At 38.5% G+C, this 19,943-nt stretch overlaps 2 protein-coding genes across 3 annotated transcripts in view; one reads left to right on the forward strand and one right to left on the reverse strand.

Annotated features, from left to right (window-relative positions):
- Positions 1–534: 534 nt before the first annotated feature.
- On the reverse strand, positions 535–11,769 carry cul3a (cullin 3a). Its single transcript, XM_056743437.1, has 16 exons — positions 11,581–11,769; positions 6,537–6,734; positions 6,075–6,188; positions 5,640–5,800; positions 5,388–5,502; positions 4,971–5,199; positions 4,088–4,233; positions 3,692–3,868; positions 3,257–3,427; positions 3,059–3,166; positions 2,846–2,970; positions 2,625–2,721; positions 2,049–2,183; positions 1,703–1,889; positions 1,231–1,376; positions 535–1,109 (listed from the first exon to the last, which is right to left on the reverse strand). Exons 1-16 carry the CDS (start codon positions 11,656–11,658, stop codon positions 978–980), a joined length of 2,319 nt encoding a protein of 772 aa, XP_056599415.1. The 5' UTR covers positions 11,659–11,769; the 3' UTR covers positions 535–977.
- Positions 11,770–11,853: 84 nt separating this feature from the next.
- Positions 11,854–19,943, forward strand: part of mbnl1 (muscleblind-like splicing regulator 1) — a 66,818-nt gene continuing 58,728 nt past the window's right edge. For both annotated transcript variants that reach the window (XM_056743456.1, XM_056743457.1), the window contains exons 1-2: positions 11,854–12,041; positions 12,130–12,191. The gene's annotated coding sequence lies outside the window, so the exon portion shown is untranslated. The remainder of the gene's footprint in view (positions 12,042–12,129; positions 12,192–19,943) is intronic.

Here is a 19,943-nt window from a genome sequence, read left to right on the forward strand (position 1 = left end):
CAATAATCCCGAAGTATTTTCAACAGAAAACGCACACTGTCCTACAAACTTACAATAGCCAAATATCAGTCAATAAACCAGATTAGTTATTATTTTGTTGATACTGTTGATATGGAGGAAAAGAAAGGTAAATTCAATTTTAGCTCACCTTTATTTCACCAAAGATGTCTTCCTAATATCGTTACTCCTTTTATATAAAACCTTTAAACCGCTGTGCAGATGTTCAATGCTCTTCCGCTTTGCCCATTTATAAAAACAAATCCGATTCTGTCTGAACCAGACCAACACATAATTCACGTTTGGCAGTAATGGCATTTTGGACATTTAATAGCAGGAAATTGGAGATAGTGATGTAGTCTGTAATTCTGTGAGTCATCTGGCTGCTTTTCATTTCACATACCTCGAGAGCCAAAGCCACCTGGGATAGTGCGGAACATTTGTTCCTTTAATAAACCAGGAACGAAATAACGATGACATGTTTGGTTTGTCCTGACGTTACCAAGGAAACCGCATCATCAAGGAAATGGCAAGCTGTTCAATATCAACATTTTTTATTTAATTTTTTTTGTCTTATTTGGTAGCCGTGTACTGGCCGTTTTGTTTGGGTTTTTAATAATTCCGCCTTTTATACAGTACTGAAAAAAACAACAACATGTGCAGTGCATTCACATTTCCCAAGGGATTCTTTTCATTTCATCTCTATGAGGGTAAAACGGTGAAAAGACTGAAGCTGGATCCATTCATAGCTGAGATTCTCGTAAGAGTGAGCTATTTAAAAATAATCTACAACACATAATGGATTTCTTATTTTGCCTCCTGATTATTTTCTGATTGTATGCTTTATGATTCATTGGTTTGCGTATTTAAATGAGATCCGCTACCCAGAGTCCATCTTTTTTAAAAGGAACTTCCCAGTCCATGCGAAGAGCAGTCCAAAATCTTTTTTCATTCATCTCCTTGTGCGGAGACGCCATCCACTACGCGACGTACGTGTACACTTTACGATCCTCTGGCGTCCGAGCCAAATATTCTCTTTCTATGAGTCCTTCAATGCGCTTTTTGATTACCACGGGACTCGGCAGAAACCGCACCTTCAGCTGCTGGGTCACCTGACAGACAACAACCAGAAATATTTCAATAAGGGTTTCTAATGCAGCTAGAAGTCATTCTAGAAGTGATGCAAGACGTATTTTTGTCTCCATGGAGACAAGGATGAATAAACGCGCTCACCTCTGCCACCAGAACATTGTGCTGCATCCTCTTTCGGGATTTCATGATGCGTACGATGGCAGCCTCAATTTCATGCTTCCTGTCATCATCCACTTTTTGTCGTGTCTCCTTCCGCTCCGGGTCTGACTCACCTTGTTTAGCAGCAACTGCAAGTCACAGGACCATATTTTTCAAAACAGAGTTTGTGAACGGCTTAATTTCCAAACATCTATATTTCACAGTAAATATTTCAATAGCTCAGCGTGATTATAAGAAATAAAAAACTGATGGAAAACTTAAAGAATGGCAGTGAAATTTAAGGGAGCACAAAGATTCTTTTTATATTATATTAGAAAAAAATGTGTATATACATGCCAGAGCAGGCGTGTTAATCAATGTTTTGAAGAGACAATAAAACAAAAAATACAAAAAAGAAATTCACAAGCATAACTTTTTTCAGAGGAAACAGCGCACCCTAGTGGTTGCACAATACCTGTTTGTATTTTGACTCTGTGCAGTTTGGAGGAAAACTGATCGTTGACTGTAAACACATGGCCGCTTTCAATCTCTTTGCTCTTGGGCTCTTTCGTGAGAACACGCTGGGTGGGTTTCCCGCAGGCCAGAGACTGCAGTGCCCGCACCAACTCCCGCTCAGGGATGTCTGTCTCCTGCTGGATCTCCTAAAGGTCACACGCCAACAGGAGTATAGGTTTGACATTTTATAATGCAGAGGCTGACCAACTTTTATTTCATTATTAAAGCGAAAATTCAAGTCAAAAATGATAAAAACTACAATGAAAAAGACTGTCCAGACTGGGAAGATTTAAGAGTTGGTGTACCTCAAAGGTACATTTCTCTCTGTTGTTGAAGAGCATGAGAATAGTCATCTGGAAAGTGGAAACCTGTAGAATGTGCTTGCGTGTGTTTGAGCCTGTTAGCAAAGCCCCTCCCACACCAACATCTGAGCCATCCTCCTGCACAGAGAGAAAATCATATTACATCCACCCAAAAGTCCAAATCTGGCATTTAAAACCTGACATGAAAAGTTAATACAAAAATGTCAAACAAAATTAAATTGACAAGAGATACTTCTGATTTACCAATATTGGTCACATTGACAAGACTTTTTTTCTTACTGAAAGCGAAATGCTACATGAACAGACAAAATAGAAGAAAATGTTCAATGTTATTGAATACAATTATATTTGGTCCAAGGTTTTAGACCAATGAGATTGAACTGTGGGCGGGGCTATGCAGTATGCATAAATAGCAACCTAGCGACTGACAAAACATTTTGATGTTTAATAGCTAAAGATGAGTAGGACTATAACCTCAAAGCCAAGAGATCTATTTCTTGTCCCTCTGTCATCGCTGTCAAGAGTAAGTGGTTTGTAGGAAGGTGGGATTGGCTGTACCTTCTTAATAGCGCCATAGAAGGTGGCATTGAGGTCCGCAGAGCCCATGTGGTGCTGGAGTGTGAGCTGTCTGCCGCTGTGCTTAGCCAAATAAAACCTGCAGAGAATTCAACTCATGTAAACCAAGCAAGCAAATGTTATGTAATTAATGATGTTTCAAACATAAAGGGTTCAAACAAACAAGCGGAAAGGTCATATCAGGGTATCCCAATCAGCTGTACCTTCTGAAGACCTCGAAGGCGTGGCGAGGGGAGTTTGGGATGTTGCATTTGGGCGTGGCCGACTGTGTGGGCCAATAACCTGTGGTCAGAACTCTCACTGTGAGGTCAACGCCACAGAGAGAAACCTGCAACCCAAACAACAGACTTGATTGAAATAAAGTTTAAAAAAGCTAAACAACGTGAAGTCTTTACTATACGTGTTTGTTTGTGTACCTGTGATGTTTGTAGGTGGTGGCGGAATTCATCCATCGTGGTATTAGAGATGCTCATGTCTCTGAACATGCCCTCCAGTTTAGAGGTGAACTGACAACCACACTCCGTCTGACACAAAGAGAGACCGAGAAGGTGAGCATAGAGACACATGTTGTGGTGGAATGAGGCAAAGGTAACAGTGATAAATCTGATGTCCACCTTTAATTTGGAGATCATGTTTTTCTCCGAGTCGTCTGAGACGCTCTTGTTGGTAAGGAGTCTTCTAGCCAGGTGCTGTTTGTAGTAGCGCTCAAACACGTCTTTCTCCTGCATGAATCTGAACAACACCATGGCTTTGTCCAGGATAGACTCCACCTCCTGTTCTGTTAGCTAAACCAAACACAACGAAAGTGTGACTTCACCAATACACTTTCTATTATGATGTCTGTAACATTGGATGTTTCGGACCAAAAATAAAAATGACATTCTCTGTTGAGTTAACACGGAGAAAGCAAACATTTTTATTACATCTTGTATAGACTGTTACAATATAAAGAGACGAAAATCCCTGTTCATATCACTCTATGTCTTCCTTCTAGCAAAAAGAAGTACTCAGCTCAGAATCTCCTTTATTTTGTATCATCTCCAACTTACCCCTTTCACTCCTTTCTTCAATTTGTCGTCAATGAAGAGCGAGAGGTATTCGGGGGACCTGGAGTTGAGATTGAGGAAATACTCAAAGTCTCCGGCTATAGTCTGTTTGAAGAGCCTGTCTTCGTTAAAGGACTCCTGCAGGAACCGGTCAAATCGCGACTTCAAGTCCAATAAACCCTGAGAGATTCACAAAGAAAAGCACATCCTTAATCTAAAACAACTGTAGATGAATCCTGAAAACGTTTACAAATATCCACTTTTTTTTATTAAAATTCTTCACGGCTTCTCCCTAATTTGCTCCTTCAGGAGCAGGACAGGAGACTTTTGCTCAACTTTTTTCACCACTCAAACTCATTTCAATCAGACAGCATTTATATTTGTTTGGCGTCTGAGTACCTGTATGTAGTCAACAGGATTTTTGCCTTCTCCTTCCTCTGACACCAGCGCTTTGCCTTGTTCTCTCAAGTACCAGCTCATGCACTCGCACATCGTCTTAAGCCCATTCGGAACCCGACCGAACAGCTTATACATGCACGCCAGGTCTGAAAGTTAAAGCAGAAAAGGAAGGGAAAGAAAAGTACTACAGTTAAATCGGAACTTTCATTGAATTTCAGTTACTGACATTCTGATCAATCTGTACAAAAAAACACCTACGACTGATGAAGTACTAGCGCCCTCTTGTGTTAGTTCGAAAATATGGTACATGTATACACAGCCAAGAAAAGATTAAAAGACCATTTCCAAATTACTTTTTGAATTTAATATTTATAGGAATGTGTTAAGGTTAAATGATCATTTTTGTGTCATCCTGTGAACTATTAACAATAATTCTCCCAAATCTCAAATTAAAGAGAAAATGGAAATGGGAGAAACAGGTCAAAATAACAATACCTTTTTTCAGACGTTAAATACTGCAAAGAAAACAAGTTAATATTCACTTTTCAAGCAATACAATAGTAATATCTGTGCGTAATATGTATGCTTTAACCTGGATTTTTATCACAGTTTTAGTGCGTCTTTCACATTGCTGCTGGGTGACCTTATGTCACTCCTGAGGTTTGAATTTGTTGAAATTCAACAGATGCTGGACTGGAATGGCCACAATACATCTAGAAATGCTGGAATAGGCTCTTAATTTTTCCTGTGGCTGTATACATTATTCATACAATGCTGTTAAAATCATATATTTCTCCTTCAGTCATTAATGAACAATTCAGTGACCTAATAGCTCAATAAATAATCGGTCCAATTTTTTTGGCACAAACACATAGAATCTCACCTTCTGTTTTGCCGTTCTTGAGCATATGGACCAGCCCCGAGTTTTCCATCTCTACGATGGTCTTCATGTGTTTGGAGATGAGCTCTCTCTCTACCACTTTCACGATGGGCTCCTCGGTGGATTTGTCCAGGCAGTGCATCACTCGCTCGATCTCTTCGTTTATCCGAGCCTCCACTTTCTTGATGTAGACGCTGGCGCTGTTCTCTGCCAAGAACTTCTGACTCTCCATCTACATACACCAAAAAAGAAACTTTAAAAACTTAGACTGGAGCTGTGAAGAAGCACATTAAACTGAATGGTATTTGTATTTTAAAATGAGACATTTTGACATTTTAATCTCATCAGCTGTAAAAAGCTGTCGGCAATGACAAAGACATGCTTTGTTTGGGAAGTAAAGGCGGTCTGATATCAACCCACCTGAAAGAACTCTGCAGACATGTTTAAGAAGGGGATTTCAAAATCCTCCTCGTAGACCGAACGACCTTCTAATCCTAAAACCATCAGCATCTGACAAGCATTCCTGATGGCCCCCCTATCACGACACATGACATCACAAAGGTTAGGAAGCTTTGTTCTCCAACAACTACGTGTGGACATCAAGTGTGCAAGAAAAAGGGTGGTGCATGTGATGAAATTGAAATATTCATGATTAAATTGCAAGTGCATTACCTGTCAACCACCTCTCCTCTGCGTTCTCGAGCGATCATGTCCAGAACAGTTTGTCTGAGATGATCTCTGATGCAGCCGTACCGCACAACCTGATCTCTGAAGATGATCAAGCCCAGATTATAGACGTTCTCCACATTATTCTGCTGAACATACACCCGGTCCTTATGACAGAGAGAGCGAGAGAGATTATTAAGATCTTACATAAATACTGACACAAATGTCATGTACAGTTACATATTGTGAATAAAATATTCAACATTTTTGAAAGGGGAAGGGGGGTGTTGATCTTGATATTTTCTACGGCCATAAAAGCTTTTGGTTTGTTAGGAGGGCAACAAATTTGTGTTTAATATTAATGTCCAGGCATTTTCCTCCAGGACCTTGAAATGTTTGTAATGGTACCCAGTAATGTCTATAATATTACACTTAACCTACCATGTACATCAGGATATCTCGAATCATGACCATGGCCGTCTGGTGATCATTCCACGCCTGATTTAACGTTTGCAGGAAATTGTTGTTTAATGAGTGCAGTACGTCTTCTCTTACCTAAAAACAGTTATAAAAAATAGATATTATTGCAGAGATCAGTTTGAACCTCCTGCACCAGTGTGACGGTGACATCACCGTGAGAACATCTCCTCCAGGAGCAGCAGGTGCACCTGCGTCATTCACCACAAAGAGATAAATCCCCAGAGACTTCATTAAGACTGTACCTACACAAATACAGGCAGTATCATGCATATCTGAGAGCTTTACTGTGTAAAATATGTACATACATAAGTAGAAACAGTGCTCGAAGTTTAATATAGCTGTAAAACCACATATTCCTTCCAAAGATCAGATCTACCTAAACCACACAGAGCCGAGGATGTAAGTCAAGATGTGAGCTCATACTTTGTTGATGAGGTGTTCAGTGACAACCTCCCTCAGGCCTGTGTAGAGCTTCTCCCCATGTTTGTGTAACACCATGGTGTATGCGTTCCTGTAGAGCTCCTCGAAGCTCAGGCCGCTGTTGTTCTTCCTCTGGATCTCCTGTATGGCGTTCTTCAGAAGATCCCAGATATTATTGACGTACTTCTCATCCATAGTCATCTACAAAACAAATGAATTATACTATCAGCAAAAATCTGAATCTGCCATTTAGGCAGTAACAGTCGAGCAGGTACTTTAGGGTCAAATAAAGCAATAAGCTTCAAGACGACATATGATACATGATTTTAAAGTCATGAATTAAGACATCAATTTTAACCCGAGCTTTTGATATAGAAGAGGGAATCGAATTCAAGCGCACATCCTTCAAGTGTCACAACTGAAAATTTAATTGTTACTGAAACTTTTATTGACACCAGGCCCAGCGAACACCAGGTTCTGGAATGCACCTATCTATCATAGGTAGGTTGATCACCGCCTCCACAGAAGAATGTCAACAACTACTTCCCTTGCCCCGCCCAATGGTTTGCGAATGACAGTACTGAAGTAACACAAGTTGCACGGTTAATGTTTATTTTTAAAGACGTTCAGGTCATGTGGGAAAAACTTACATTTGAGAGAGGTGGCACTGTTGCTACAAAGTTCTTCAGTTGGTGGCACCAGCCCTTAGTTTGCACCAGAGTCATGGGGTGAGTTTAGAAAATTGCAGTAGCTCCGCTTTTAGCTTAGCCGAGCCGTAGACACGCCGGGAAGACAGAAAATGTAACAGCACATTGTGAGCGCGATTGTCCCGTGTCTTTATTTGAAACAAAAAACTTGAGCTTGAGAAAGCCAGTGGTACTCCATTTGGAGGAACCGGTGGTTTCCCTGCCTTCTTTAGACGTGATGTAAAAATACGAATGTAAAATAAGAAGTAAAAAATAATGTTTGTATTTTGGGTGGTATAGCAGATCGGATTTCTATATGTTTAGCTAAGACTGGCTAGTGGAAAGCAAATGTGACGCGCTTCCAGAGGCGTTAGTACTACATTCCCGGGACATCTGTGCCCTCTGAAAGGTTGTTTTCTGCCGCGGGTCTAATTGTCAACAAGCTCCAGACTGTCACCACATCACGTAAACATGTAACTTTATTAAATAAAAACTCCATGTTTTGGATTGAGGTAGGCCTGCTTTTTGTATTTGATGAAAAAACTTTCTGGCAGAAATACACTTTCCCGGTTCTTCTGTGTTTTCGTTTTGTCATAATTTATTAATTATTTCAGTTTTTCTTCTTGCCTGTTTATTTTATTATTTGGATTTATATAATTTAGTTTTTCTCCATTGTACCAAACGCCGCATAATATGTGATAATATGTGAATGGAGGTGCTGTTGTTGATGTCTTCGTTACGCTGCTGTTTGCATGTTCGAATAAATCTGTGAAATAAATGTTTGTATTTCTAAGGTGTCACGGACCCTCGTCAACTGTAGGTGTGTTATCATTTCGAAGTCTGCGTCCTCTGGATGTCGCATGCGGCGGACAAAAGCTACCTCCGGAGGACGCAGCCTTCGAAATGAGACGCAGAATGTATTTTTTTAATTCCAATTTATTATTAAAATCTTATCGGTTCACTGTTAATGTTCGGATAAGGAGTGTCGGTTGTCGGTTAAGGAAATTAACCGAAATGAGCATCCCTAAATCATTTGTAAATACAATGTCAATATAATGTACAATATAATGATTTCTCGAAAACAGAGCTCGTGATACATTAGCTCAAAAAGACTTCACCTTAAACTAGTATGACTGGCACTTCACACCTAATTATATTGTGAATTACATTTTTCAACAGCTGTGACCAATTATGCATGTCAAAATATTACACTTCCCGTGTTTTGAGTCAGAGCTCGACTTCATTATGATGCTAGGCACGGTGTTGCAAGCACAGCTCCCGGTTCCATTCCTGCAGCGTGCCAGAGGACAGGCAGAATGGGTCAAACGTCGCTCACCTGTATGACTTTTTCTTTCAAGCAGATCTTAAAAACAACAGACCGGTGTGGACTAGCTTTTGTCGGATCAGAGACAAAGAGAGACAGCCTGAGCCATTAACAAGGGCAGAACTGTTCACAGAGATCCGCTAATGTGCTGTACTTGACTATTCTAGAAATATAATCGAATTTCGATTCTGCGCCGCCAACTAGTCAACTACTTGAAAGGTTGTTCCAGGGTGACTGCAAAGGCATTTTGGGATTGGATGCCTTCTTCTTTAGATGTAGAAGTTATAAAAAATATTCCAAAGCACCACAAAATACGTCTGATTTGTTATGATTAGTGGCTGCATGCATAATTGTTTATTAAGAAAAACGTATGGTTGCAACAGTACATAACTTACCGCCCATTATTTGTAATCACATATCATGAGGGCATTTAGCACAAAGCATAATTTTTAATGCTTGGTAAGTTCTATCACAAAATGTATGTCATATTTCCTGTCCAATCAGGTGGTGACCTATGCATAGGTTCGGTATTTTTAGATTTTGACAGCCGTCAAAACAACATAACAGGTATTGCATTAAACAAACAACAACACTAGAAAAGGATTAACTTTATGTAAATAGGATCTAGAAGAATTATGGGAAGGTGTCCAAGTTGAAGTGGCATTGTGATTTTCATGTTCTTTCCTTCCTGACATTAGATGAACCTGCATGAATAGCATGTCTAAACATTGGTTTACTTTGTGGTATATAAAGCCAGGGCAGGGTGTGACTTTATGAGTCAAGGTGTTACAAACAAATGTGTTACAGTTTATGTTTAAATAATTCAACAATTATTAAGCAGGAATGTAAACCAATGAGAGATAAAAGAGGTGAGAGGTGCAGAGTTTTCACACAAATGTTTTAAAAGATTATGCTAATAGTATTTATTACGGTAATGATTGATCTGTTCAGAAAAGCAGGAATTGTACATACCTGTTTATGACTGGGGGATAATAATGCAAATTAGATTTTGTGAAACATTAAACTGACCACAAAAAAGAAACCGTTTCAATAAACAGAAACCCCTGCAGCAACATGTAGGCGAAGAAAATATGCACATACACACTATGTAGTACGTTTCCTGTCGGGGATAGCTCACCCCAAAAAATATAAATGAATCATTTATACAGCCATTCATGTCGCATAAAACCTATATATATATATACACACAACTCTTTCTTCCATTGAACACAAATAACGGAGAAATGTCCCAGACAATAAAACTCGATGGGAGGCAATGCTGTTACAGACAATGAAGTGCCAGAACCAACACTAATGAGTCAGACTCGAAGTAGAAAAAAACCTATACTGAAGAATCCAGTTTTGAAACAAGTCAGGCAATCTGTATCATGGGAAGATGGTGGACCGGATCAGGAAAACAGCACAGGCCAGATTCCAACCAGCATCTACCACGTGAGCATCACCACTGGTATGCACTAAATGCTAAGCTACAATACTAGCAACATTCTAAAAATACTAAGAATCTAAATGATGAGATGAAGTAGCACCTAAATTCAACTGAGCAAAGAAGCAATTCATGCAGTGACACTGAAAAATACTGAGAAAGGTGGGGTTCATCAGCACAGACCACATGGTGGGTGTTAGAAGGAGGATGATACCACAAAAAGATCATAATGCAGCTGCGAGATGTTTGATGAATTCCTCTGACATGGTGAGACAGGTCACATCTGAACAAGATCTTTTTCATCTTAACTGGTAATGAATGACACTTGTCAAGTCATGATGATTTTCTGGGATGGGAAAGGAGTTGTCCAGACCCTCGACATAAAACTCAGTCTCAGACAACTGAAAACAACTCCTACACATCTGAAAACTGTTTAGTTTCTGTGAACCCAAATCTATGACAAATACACAACATCTGCCATAAATACAACAAAACACTAAGCTTAACATCACAAGCATCGGTGTGTGGTAACAAATACCCAAACCAACATCACAGAAAAACGAAATAACACCCAATGGGCTAAAACTACTAATACTACACCCTCACCTAAAAACACCAAAACAGCGATCATCAGAGAGCAGGTATAACAACAGTACGGGCTTGTTTTGCTGGCCCGGTCAGGACAGATTTTGACTTGCCCTGACAACAGTTACACGGCACTAGCAGAGAAAAAGATATTAATTTTATCCATAATAACATACGCAGACTAAGAAAATATCTCAGAGGGGTCAAAATCCAAAACATAATCACATTTAGAATAAACAAAAAGGAGACAAACATTTGAAGTAGAAATGAACAGGATTTTAATAGCGTTGTTTCCTGAACTTCTTTCCCCATGAGGAAGAGCTATACACCTGAAATGCCTTAAGTGTTTTAGCATAAGCACACGTACAAGATCAACAAATGTAAGTTAAATGTAAGTTATATTTATAATGAAAAACCGGTAATATGTGGCAGGTGGCAGTTTCATTGTATAAACCAAAACTTTCTCATCCTGACCATGCTTTTGTCAGATAACAGCCCTTTGGACTAAGCAAGTAGACTACACAACTTCTACCATCAGTGTCACAATGAACCACACAACATCAACAACAGCCATCGGTATAACAAAACAATAGTAGACCCAACAACATATCAACACACTGCAAGAGAACAAGATCAAAAGACAACATATTTTCCGCAAGACCTGGGTTGCTATAGTTAAATGACCAACACAGCTTGTGTATACACACTATACTAACTATTTCTACTAACGTTACACTTCATAGACTGAATGTTTGTGTGTGTTCAACACTTTTCTATTACAGCTCAAACCACCCCCTCTCTTTTTACGAACCCATTTATATACGTGCTCACAATCCAGACACGAAAGCTATTTTAATTCTCATTTTCTATCCTCCAGATCCTCTGCAAATCTCTTTGAACTCGTTTTCAAAACATCTAAATCAAATGTGGCCTGCTTTTCTGCCCGACCCCGGCCCTCGAGTGATCCCCGCTGCCGCTCGAGGCGCACTCATTCCGGCCTATACTCACGGGGAAGGCGCGGATCCGCATCTTGGTGTCTTTCTTGGGTTTGAGGTTGGACATGTTTGGGTTAGGGAGCGATGCCATCAACAGATGTTAGGACGGGTTTGCTGAGGCAAACGCGGACAGATTTCGCCCTCTTTCCCCCCCAGGTTTGAGTCCCTGAATCTCACTCACGGGCTCTACAGCGATGGCGGATGGCGAGTTCTCGCGAGAATGCCGCATGCGCGTGCTGTATCGTACCCACTATCGCGAGAACGGAGGCCAGCTGGCGTTGACATGTGGTAAACAGCAGAGCGGCGGTGAGGAAATGTTCATGGATTGAAGAAAATCTTCATATAAACTTTACGACATAAAGTTTAAATGTCACATTATGATAGTTTAGCATTGCATGGCAGTATTTTGTTTTGTTTGGAGCTGTTTGTGCTTTTCTTTATTACTTTTATAAAGGAATGATGTTCGTTTGACAGGTAAATTCCTCTTTGAATGTTGCTTGTTTAAATGCAACATGCTTGTAACATGCTTCGTCTTGACAGTAAATTAACTCGATTTGTTTAGCCTGCAGGTGACTATTTGTATCTGCTTTGAAATGAAAAAGGATGCTGGAGGCTGGATTGTTTGTAAGTACTTCACCCAATGTTGCACATGTTCACATGTTTGAAAACACAATAATGTGGTGTGACAATTTTGAGTCAGGTCTGTGGTAAAACATTGTTTGCTCAACCATGCTCATTTCATTCAATTGTCGTGTCACAAGGGCAGCAACCAATTTGATAGGTGTATAAAAGTGCCAAAACTCCAAATATTGTATTTAAGTGCTGACAGGAATATTTTACTCAGACTGGGGCAGAGATTATGGTCTGGTTCTGGATAGGCTGGATGTTTGGGAATTATTTAGCTCACATCATCTTATTTGTGGTGTCCTTGGCTCATATGAGTCTGTTTTGAGTCTGAGTTTGATTATTTGATAGTTTTTCATATGTATACGAGTGCTGATTCCTTTTTATAAACCACAAAATGATAATTCTCACCCACCTGCTATTTAAAAACCCTTATGCCTTTCAATTTTTTGGTGTGGCACATTAAAGGAAGATTTTAGGATTTCATTTTTATTATATTTTCATATATATGTGTCATAAGTGTTTTGAATAAAAAAGGGAATTGCTGAGTGAACTTACCTTTTAAACCTCAAGCTGACTTTTTATTTACTATACAATAAACATTTGATTCATGCAGTGCTTCAAAAATTGTATTTCTGCACTATGCTTGCTGGTCTTTAAATATGCAAATCTAAAACATTTGAATAGTCGTTGATGTTAGACTTGTTTGCAGGGCAGAGATCATCAAACTAAAGTTTGTTTTATCGTTGAATTTAGTTTCCTCAAATGACACATTAAACGTTTAACCGCTCATCTTTTGAAACACTCACTCTAAAGTGGCCTAAATTGAGATAGCTTTTTATTATTGCTACCTTAATTTGCATATTGATATAAAACAACAAAGCCTTTACTACCTGAATGTATATTAATGGACTTGTAAGTGCCCAAAACGAGCGCCAGTATAAAAAGGTACTTTATATTTATAAAAAAGATATAATACATTAGATTTTAGATGGTGCATTGCAGGAAATGGCATTCTGATGCCAATGTCAAACAGCAGGTGGCAGTGTAGTAGTTTAATGGCTTTAAGTCTGCAAATGTTTCAAAGCAGTTGGATATCTTAAATTCTAGGCTGCTATTTGATATAATAAAATATATGATACATCTTTGGTATGTGTTGGCATAAAAAAGTTTTTCCACAAACACATGCACAAGCAGATAATTTGATTTACTCTGGTGAATCTGAGCTTCTGCTTGAACACCTCTATGCACAAGCTAACACATAGTAAGCATTCTACCCGCTGTTGCATTACTAAAATGGCGTGAAGCTCAACTAAATAGATTAAAAGTAATAACCAAGTGGCTGTATTGTACTGTTATCCCTGAACTGTATCATTACATTAATGCACTATACGCATCATTTAATAACTTCTAGATTTTAAGTGCATTTGGTTTTTAATTGCTTTCTTTTATAAGCATAATAACAAATAAATGTTGAACAGTGTAAATGTGATGCGGTTACATGAATTTGACATTTGCAATTTACCAAATGCTGTAGTATAGGCCTACACTATAGTTCCCAGCATGCATTGTGATGAATAAATGTAAACTAATGTTTATTGCTTTTCTGGTTTTACATGTGGGGTTGTTGTGTTTCTTGTTGCTCTATACTGTGATATATATGTAAGTGTCTATAATTTTATTTTATTGGTCTAACGATCAGATGATAGTCTGTCAGGGCTCTCGTGGTTTTGAAGATGGTTTACTTTGTGTGTTTACAAAAAACGTTTTGAACCACACAGAAACAACGCAACATCTGCTTTATAATATGAAGATTGAAGTAATTTTTTAAGAAAGACAGCAATTTAGTTTTGGGGAAAGTGATTGAAACGGATACGCCTGCTTGCTGTTCTAGCTAATAACAAAGATAAAAACAAATTTTACGTTGTACTTTGTGCATTGGTGAGATCTTTTGGAAACCTCACGTTCAGGTGTGAAATTGTTGTTGCTAAAGACACAAATGAAACAAGACAAGACAAGGCAGCGATCGGGGTGTGGCTGCATGGGCGTCTCCACTGTCTGATACATGTGTCAGCAGAAGGGGATTTTCATGCGGTCATTGCTAGATATACAAACGCACATTGGTCAGCTACATGTATTTTTGGAGTTGGTCGTGGGGCTTGGCTTGCTGTGTAACCTGCCTTCTTACATTTTTGTTTGTGGAAGATTAGATCTGTTTTCAATAGAAAATGCTCAGTAGACACACAATAATGTGCAGTAACAATTCAACAGTTTAGAAACTGTGGGTTTTCTCAGAGTTTACAGTATGAAAAAAGATCAACCTAATGATATCTCTCAAAGAAATATCCTTGATCTCTTGACAGCCCCCTCGGGCGGACAAATCTGTTATTGTTTCACTTTAGCACTATGAGGAAGAAGTTCATTCTCTTAGTGCAATTCATATTTGAAATACTTAGTTTCGTTGCGAGGAAGTCACTCGTAGCTTAAATCTGAATGTGCCTTTATGAAACAAATCATCACCAAAATGGATAAAGTCTGGACACACACAGATTAAATGCACTCAGTTATTCATTATAACTCATTCATAATTTATATTTCATAAGGATTTCTGTCCTGTTTTTAATGATCACGTCCCTAATTATGGTCTGCCTTTGGAGAAATGAGTGTTTCCAATATTATTTATGTGTTTTATGCACATCACGATGACGCTAATAGTGACGATGAACTATTTTCAGATGTAACGTTGAAAGCAACTGGGATGGAATTTAATATTGGTTATAAATTCTAAATATAGTCGTTTGAATGCATCAGCGTTTCTATGCAGGGGTCAGCAGCGAACAACATTGGACACTAATGAAGGAATGTACAAGCACATTGCTGTTTATTTGGTCTTTTAAAGTGCTTCATTTAACATTGTTTTTCACATTTACATTTTACATTTGCATCTCACTATGCAAATAGAATGTATGGTGATGTATCCTGCAATGAAAGATTATGATAGGAATACGTGATGATAGACATAAATCTGCACATGCATGTTGTCAATACAAATAAACAGTGCTGGATAGCTTGAAGCCTAATGTGTGGTTTTATTTTGCCTATGAATTAACCACTTTGACAAAAAGGTAATATAACCAAAATATAAAGTGAACAAACACAATTTTTTGTGATATTGTAAAATTTGCTTTGATAGATTAGAGTTAGCAGTCTTAGATCTTCATGCAACACAATAGGTTAGATTTTGCGCGGTTGATAAAATAGATGACATATCATGTTACATAAAAAAAGGAAAAGCGTTGTTGCATAAAACTACTTTAGGCTTGGAGAAAGCAAATGAGAGAGACACAAGATTATTTGAATTTCACTTTATTTGGTCTTAGCAACAGTAAGTTTTATGACCCTGGAATGAGAAACGGGAGCAATGTGGGATCCAGGCGGCTGTTCAGCAGCTTTCTTGAACTCATGACCATCTGTGAATTTAAACAACACTTTCCACAAATAATCAATCATGTTTGAGGCAGAATCAAAGAGAGAGAGCAGTCACGAACCAGACTGCATGGTTCCTCGCACCTCATCTCTCTCTCTCTCTCTCTCTCTCTCTCTCTCTCTCTCAGATCCTCTTCTGCTGAGCACACAGCCTTCGATCCATGTAAAATTGTGCTCTTTGCAGAAGCAGGGAAGCCTGATTTTATTTTTGTGAGGCTTGTTCATTCGTCAGCGTTATCAGTCATCAGGTTGTCTTGTCTGATTGACGGCCTGCTCGCTGCATCACTCCACTTGATTCTGCAAATAAGCAATAATATCAGACAGAACTGGAACCTAAAACCCACCTCAGCATTCAGTTTGAGGCAACCGAATCTAACACTCTTTTCTTAATGTAATAAAAATTAACTTAATCTTATTTTACTGGGTAACTACTAGACAAAACTTTAGCATAATTGAAAATCATCTCATGCTGAATGAAAGCTAACCAGTAAAACTACAGTGAAAATAAAAAGATATATGTCAAGTAGTTACAGAACATGAAAATGATAATGATCAGTATGGGTTGACACCATTAGGTTGCAGAAACCTCAAAAGCTGTGCTTAAAATGGATAAATGTCATTAGTTAATGCAGAATTTTAAAGACAGATGAAAGCATACCTTCAACCCAAACAAAAGATATTCTGTTCTGAGACTAAAGGAGACTTTTAAAGCAACACTTTGTAGTTTTTTGACCTTTAAATAATGTCTCTGAAATGATTTCAGTGGTAGAACCACTCTTTCCTGTACGAATTATACAGGTTCTGTTACCAAAGCAGCCTCGTAGCAGCTACAACCACACTTTGTAAGTTCTTTGTTCGTGTCAGTACACACATCCCCGCCCATCCACAGTCTGCGGAAGAGTGCGATATGGTTTCCAAACATTGTTTCTGCATTCGCGTGTCCCATCAGCTTAGTAAACAAATTCAAGTGTATTGTGCTGCCCATGGGGAAGCTTACACAGTGACATTATTTAGAACAGTGGTAACAGACAATTGCGCTGAACAATCACACGGGGGAGCCGTGAGCAAAAGTTCTATAGTGTCGCTTTAAAGTTCTCATGAACTGGGCTTGTTTAATGTTTTATTGTTTTATCCTGTTGTATTTACTAAGCTGTGAAATTATTGAAAACTAATCAAAATCATAAATTTTGGCCTTCAACAATTACAAAATCAAAATTATCGAGGTGAAAACAATTATTGTGCCACATTCCATTTTGCAAGGATCCTCTCTTTTCTCTTCTCTCTTCCTTTACAGTGGTTCAGCTGTGCTATCTTTTACATTTATTTTTCTGCTGAATTCAACATGTGTTAAATGATCGGGATCTCAATATTAGCCAAAATAATTGTGATTGAAGAATTGTCATAATCGAGCAGCCCTACTTTTTACATTCAAAAACATCAAAATCAATAAGTAATCGAGTAATAAGTAATATTCTAACCTGTTTTGTGGCTGACTCTATAAACGCTCCGTTTTAATGGGCGTGCCAATTGAAAACTTGGAAAAAACGCTGACTGATTTGATTGGATAGTCTTGGAGCCTTCTGTGAATTTGGTTCGAGACGTAACGTAAGGTTACACATAAGCACGATTCACAGTTTTCGAACGGTATTAGTATTATTCAGAGACCTTCTGTGATTTATAAATGACCTCCCCACATCAGTATTTCATGTGACACATTCGCACGGGATAATTGAAGCCTCTGATTTTCTCAAATTTAATGACTTATTTCCCGGATATGAAGGAAAGGCTTTGCGTATAGTTTGTATAGCCTATCATTGTATTCTGTTTAATGATGTATGACTGTACCTGTCAGCATTTGAGACCCTTGATCGCGAAACGGACAGAAGATCACTGCGATCGGGGGTCTCGAATGTTACGAGAGTTTCCATGATAAATAAACAAATGGGAGACTCCCAGTCATTTATGGATATCACCCAGCACCCGAAATAATACCAAAACACTTCAAAGCAGCCTCCATTATTCGCAAACTGTGGATAAAACCTTGAAATAGGATATATGAGCCCTCCAGATCACAGAGATGCCGATTGCTGCGCCATTCCTATCGAATCCAATATTGACGGCACAGCACTGTTTTTTTAATTTTGTTTCTCCGCAAATCCTGCGTCGACCTGTGAATTGTTCACAAAGGAATCCGTGGTGAAAAGAATCAAACAAATGCTCCATGTTATATCCACTTGAGCTGGAACGTCTTTAAAAATAAACATTAACCAAGCATTACTAATGTCGGAATCCAAAGGAAGGTTATGCAGCGACTGTGTTCTTCCACAACCAGGCACTGACTGCACAATATTTTGCGAGCTTTAATGGCATGTTTATTGCTTGCTCGCTCTATCTTGTTCCCCTCAACTTGTGGTACTTCAGAATTGTCAAGCACGTACCAGTGGGCGGGGCTAGAGAAGTAGTCGTTGATATTCTTCTATGGAGGTAGTGTTCAACTTATAGATAGGTTCATTCCAAGACCTGCCGTTCGCTGGGCCTGTATACGATTGTTATTTCAGTAACAAGGGCGTTTTTAGTTGACACTAACAGGATGTTCGCTTGAATACAATTCCCACTTATTTAACAAAATCTCTGGTTAAAAATGTGATTTTAATTCATGGCTACTTGGGCCATGACTACAAAGGTACTTTTTTTAAACATAACTGGAACATGTTCTTAATTCATTTAATTTCATTCCTGTGATTCATCTGCTAGGACACCTCTGGGAAACTACTTCTTGAATCCATTTAAATGAGCTTCAGATTAGTTATGTTAAAGAAATTCTGAAGATTTAAGGTAGCTGAAGTTTGATCATATTTTGTTTGCTAATGCATGCGTGCCAACAAACTCCTATACCAGTCATTCTGGATAAACAACATGTTATAATGTAGGCATATTATAAAAACTCCCCACACACCCACGGTTCATACATTCACCTAAAATGAACACATCTGGCAGAATATAAATACTTTGTGCTGAAAAATAAAATGACACTTTTATATAATCCAGACAGAACCCGAGGGTGATTTTACACTTACTGTATAAATAACGATTCTTCAGGGTTTTTATAGCGCCTTAAGTTTAGCGTAGAACCCTATTTTTATCACTGAACCACCCACAGGAGTGACAAATGATAAATGAGATCTCTTTAATTTCTCAGTTGTTTCTCTAGACAGCATTGAGATTAAATGGAGACAAATAAGACGTTTTAATGAAGTCATCTGTTTTACAGATTTTCCATAGACCCTAGTATGTCCACATGTATCTTCTACTTATCGAACAACTCGCAAATGCTCAGGTTTGTTCAGACCTCTGAACTCATTTCTCATCAAGATCATGCAAGATTAAATTATATTTATAGCTCCATTCTCTTGCAGTGACACCTCATTTATGTCTCCTTTTCCCCAAGGGAGTTTTATAAAAAACAGATGCAGCAAAGTTGATGTAAAAAAAAGATTCATTAGCAACGACAAGAGACCTCTGTGCATTTGAATTTTCCTTTGGGAGTTTTTACCGTATGAAGTAAGCCTATGAGTTTGTTGACGTTACATTATGGCTTATTCATATCAAAAAATTAAGTACATTTTAAGAGTTTAACTTTAAACTAGAGTATTACATGATACGGTTCTGGTTTTAAAATCCTTGTAAACGGTGTAATTGGAACCTTTATTCGCAAGAGTGCTAAAACTAGACCTAACCTTACATGGGTCTTTAATGTGGGTGGACCTCATGGCCCTGGGGCGTGGATGATAACAGCAGAAATTTCACACGTTGCGTCATCTGATCACACAGGTGATGTCACAGCGTTATTAAACCCATGGCAGTGATGAAGCCTGTGTGTGGGTTGGGCAAATGACTGTCTTTAACTCAGCTATTTTGTGGGCTGTTGTTTTCTTCTTGTTTTTGCTGCTCTCCCTCTCTTGCCCCTCGTGCAACGAGGCCGAGAGGCGCGACAACCAGATTGCTTTTGTTCAGATATGAATAGCATGAAACTTTGAAAATCTTAAATTGAATATATAATGTGAGCTAAGCCAAATACATTAAGAAATAAATTGTAAATATATTAATTGTGTGGATTGTATAAATCTTGCTTAATTCATATTTTGTTTCAATCCTTTGGAAATTCAATGCTTTGGTCTTTGAGTTACTCTCTCCACTTCCTTAGATGAGTCAGGTCTCCGGAGTTTGTTCTTCCCTTTACGTCTTTTCCTCACCCTTTCCCTCTCG

This window comes from Triplophysa dalaica, chromosome 3 (genome assembly GCF_015846415.1).
Source record: "Triplophysa dalaica isolate WHDGS20190420 chromosome 3, ASM1584641v1, whole genome shotgun sequence".
Lineage (NCBI taxonomy): Eukaryota > Metazoa > Chordata > Actinopteri > Cypriniformes > Nemacheilidae > Triplophysa > Triplophysa dalaica.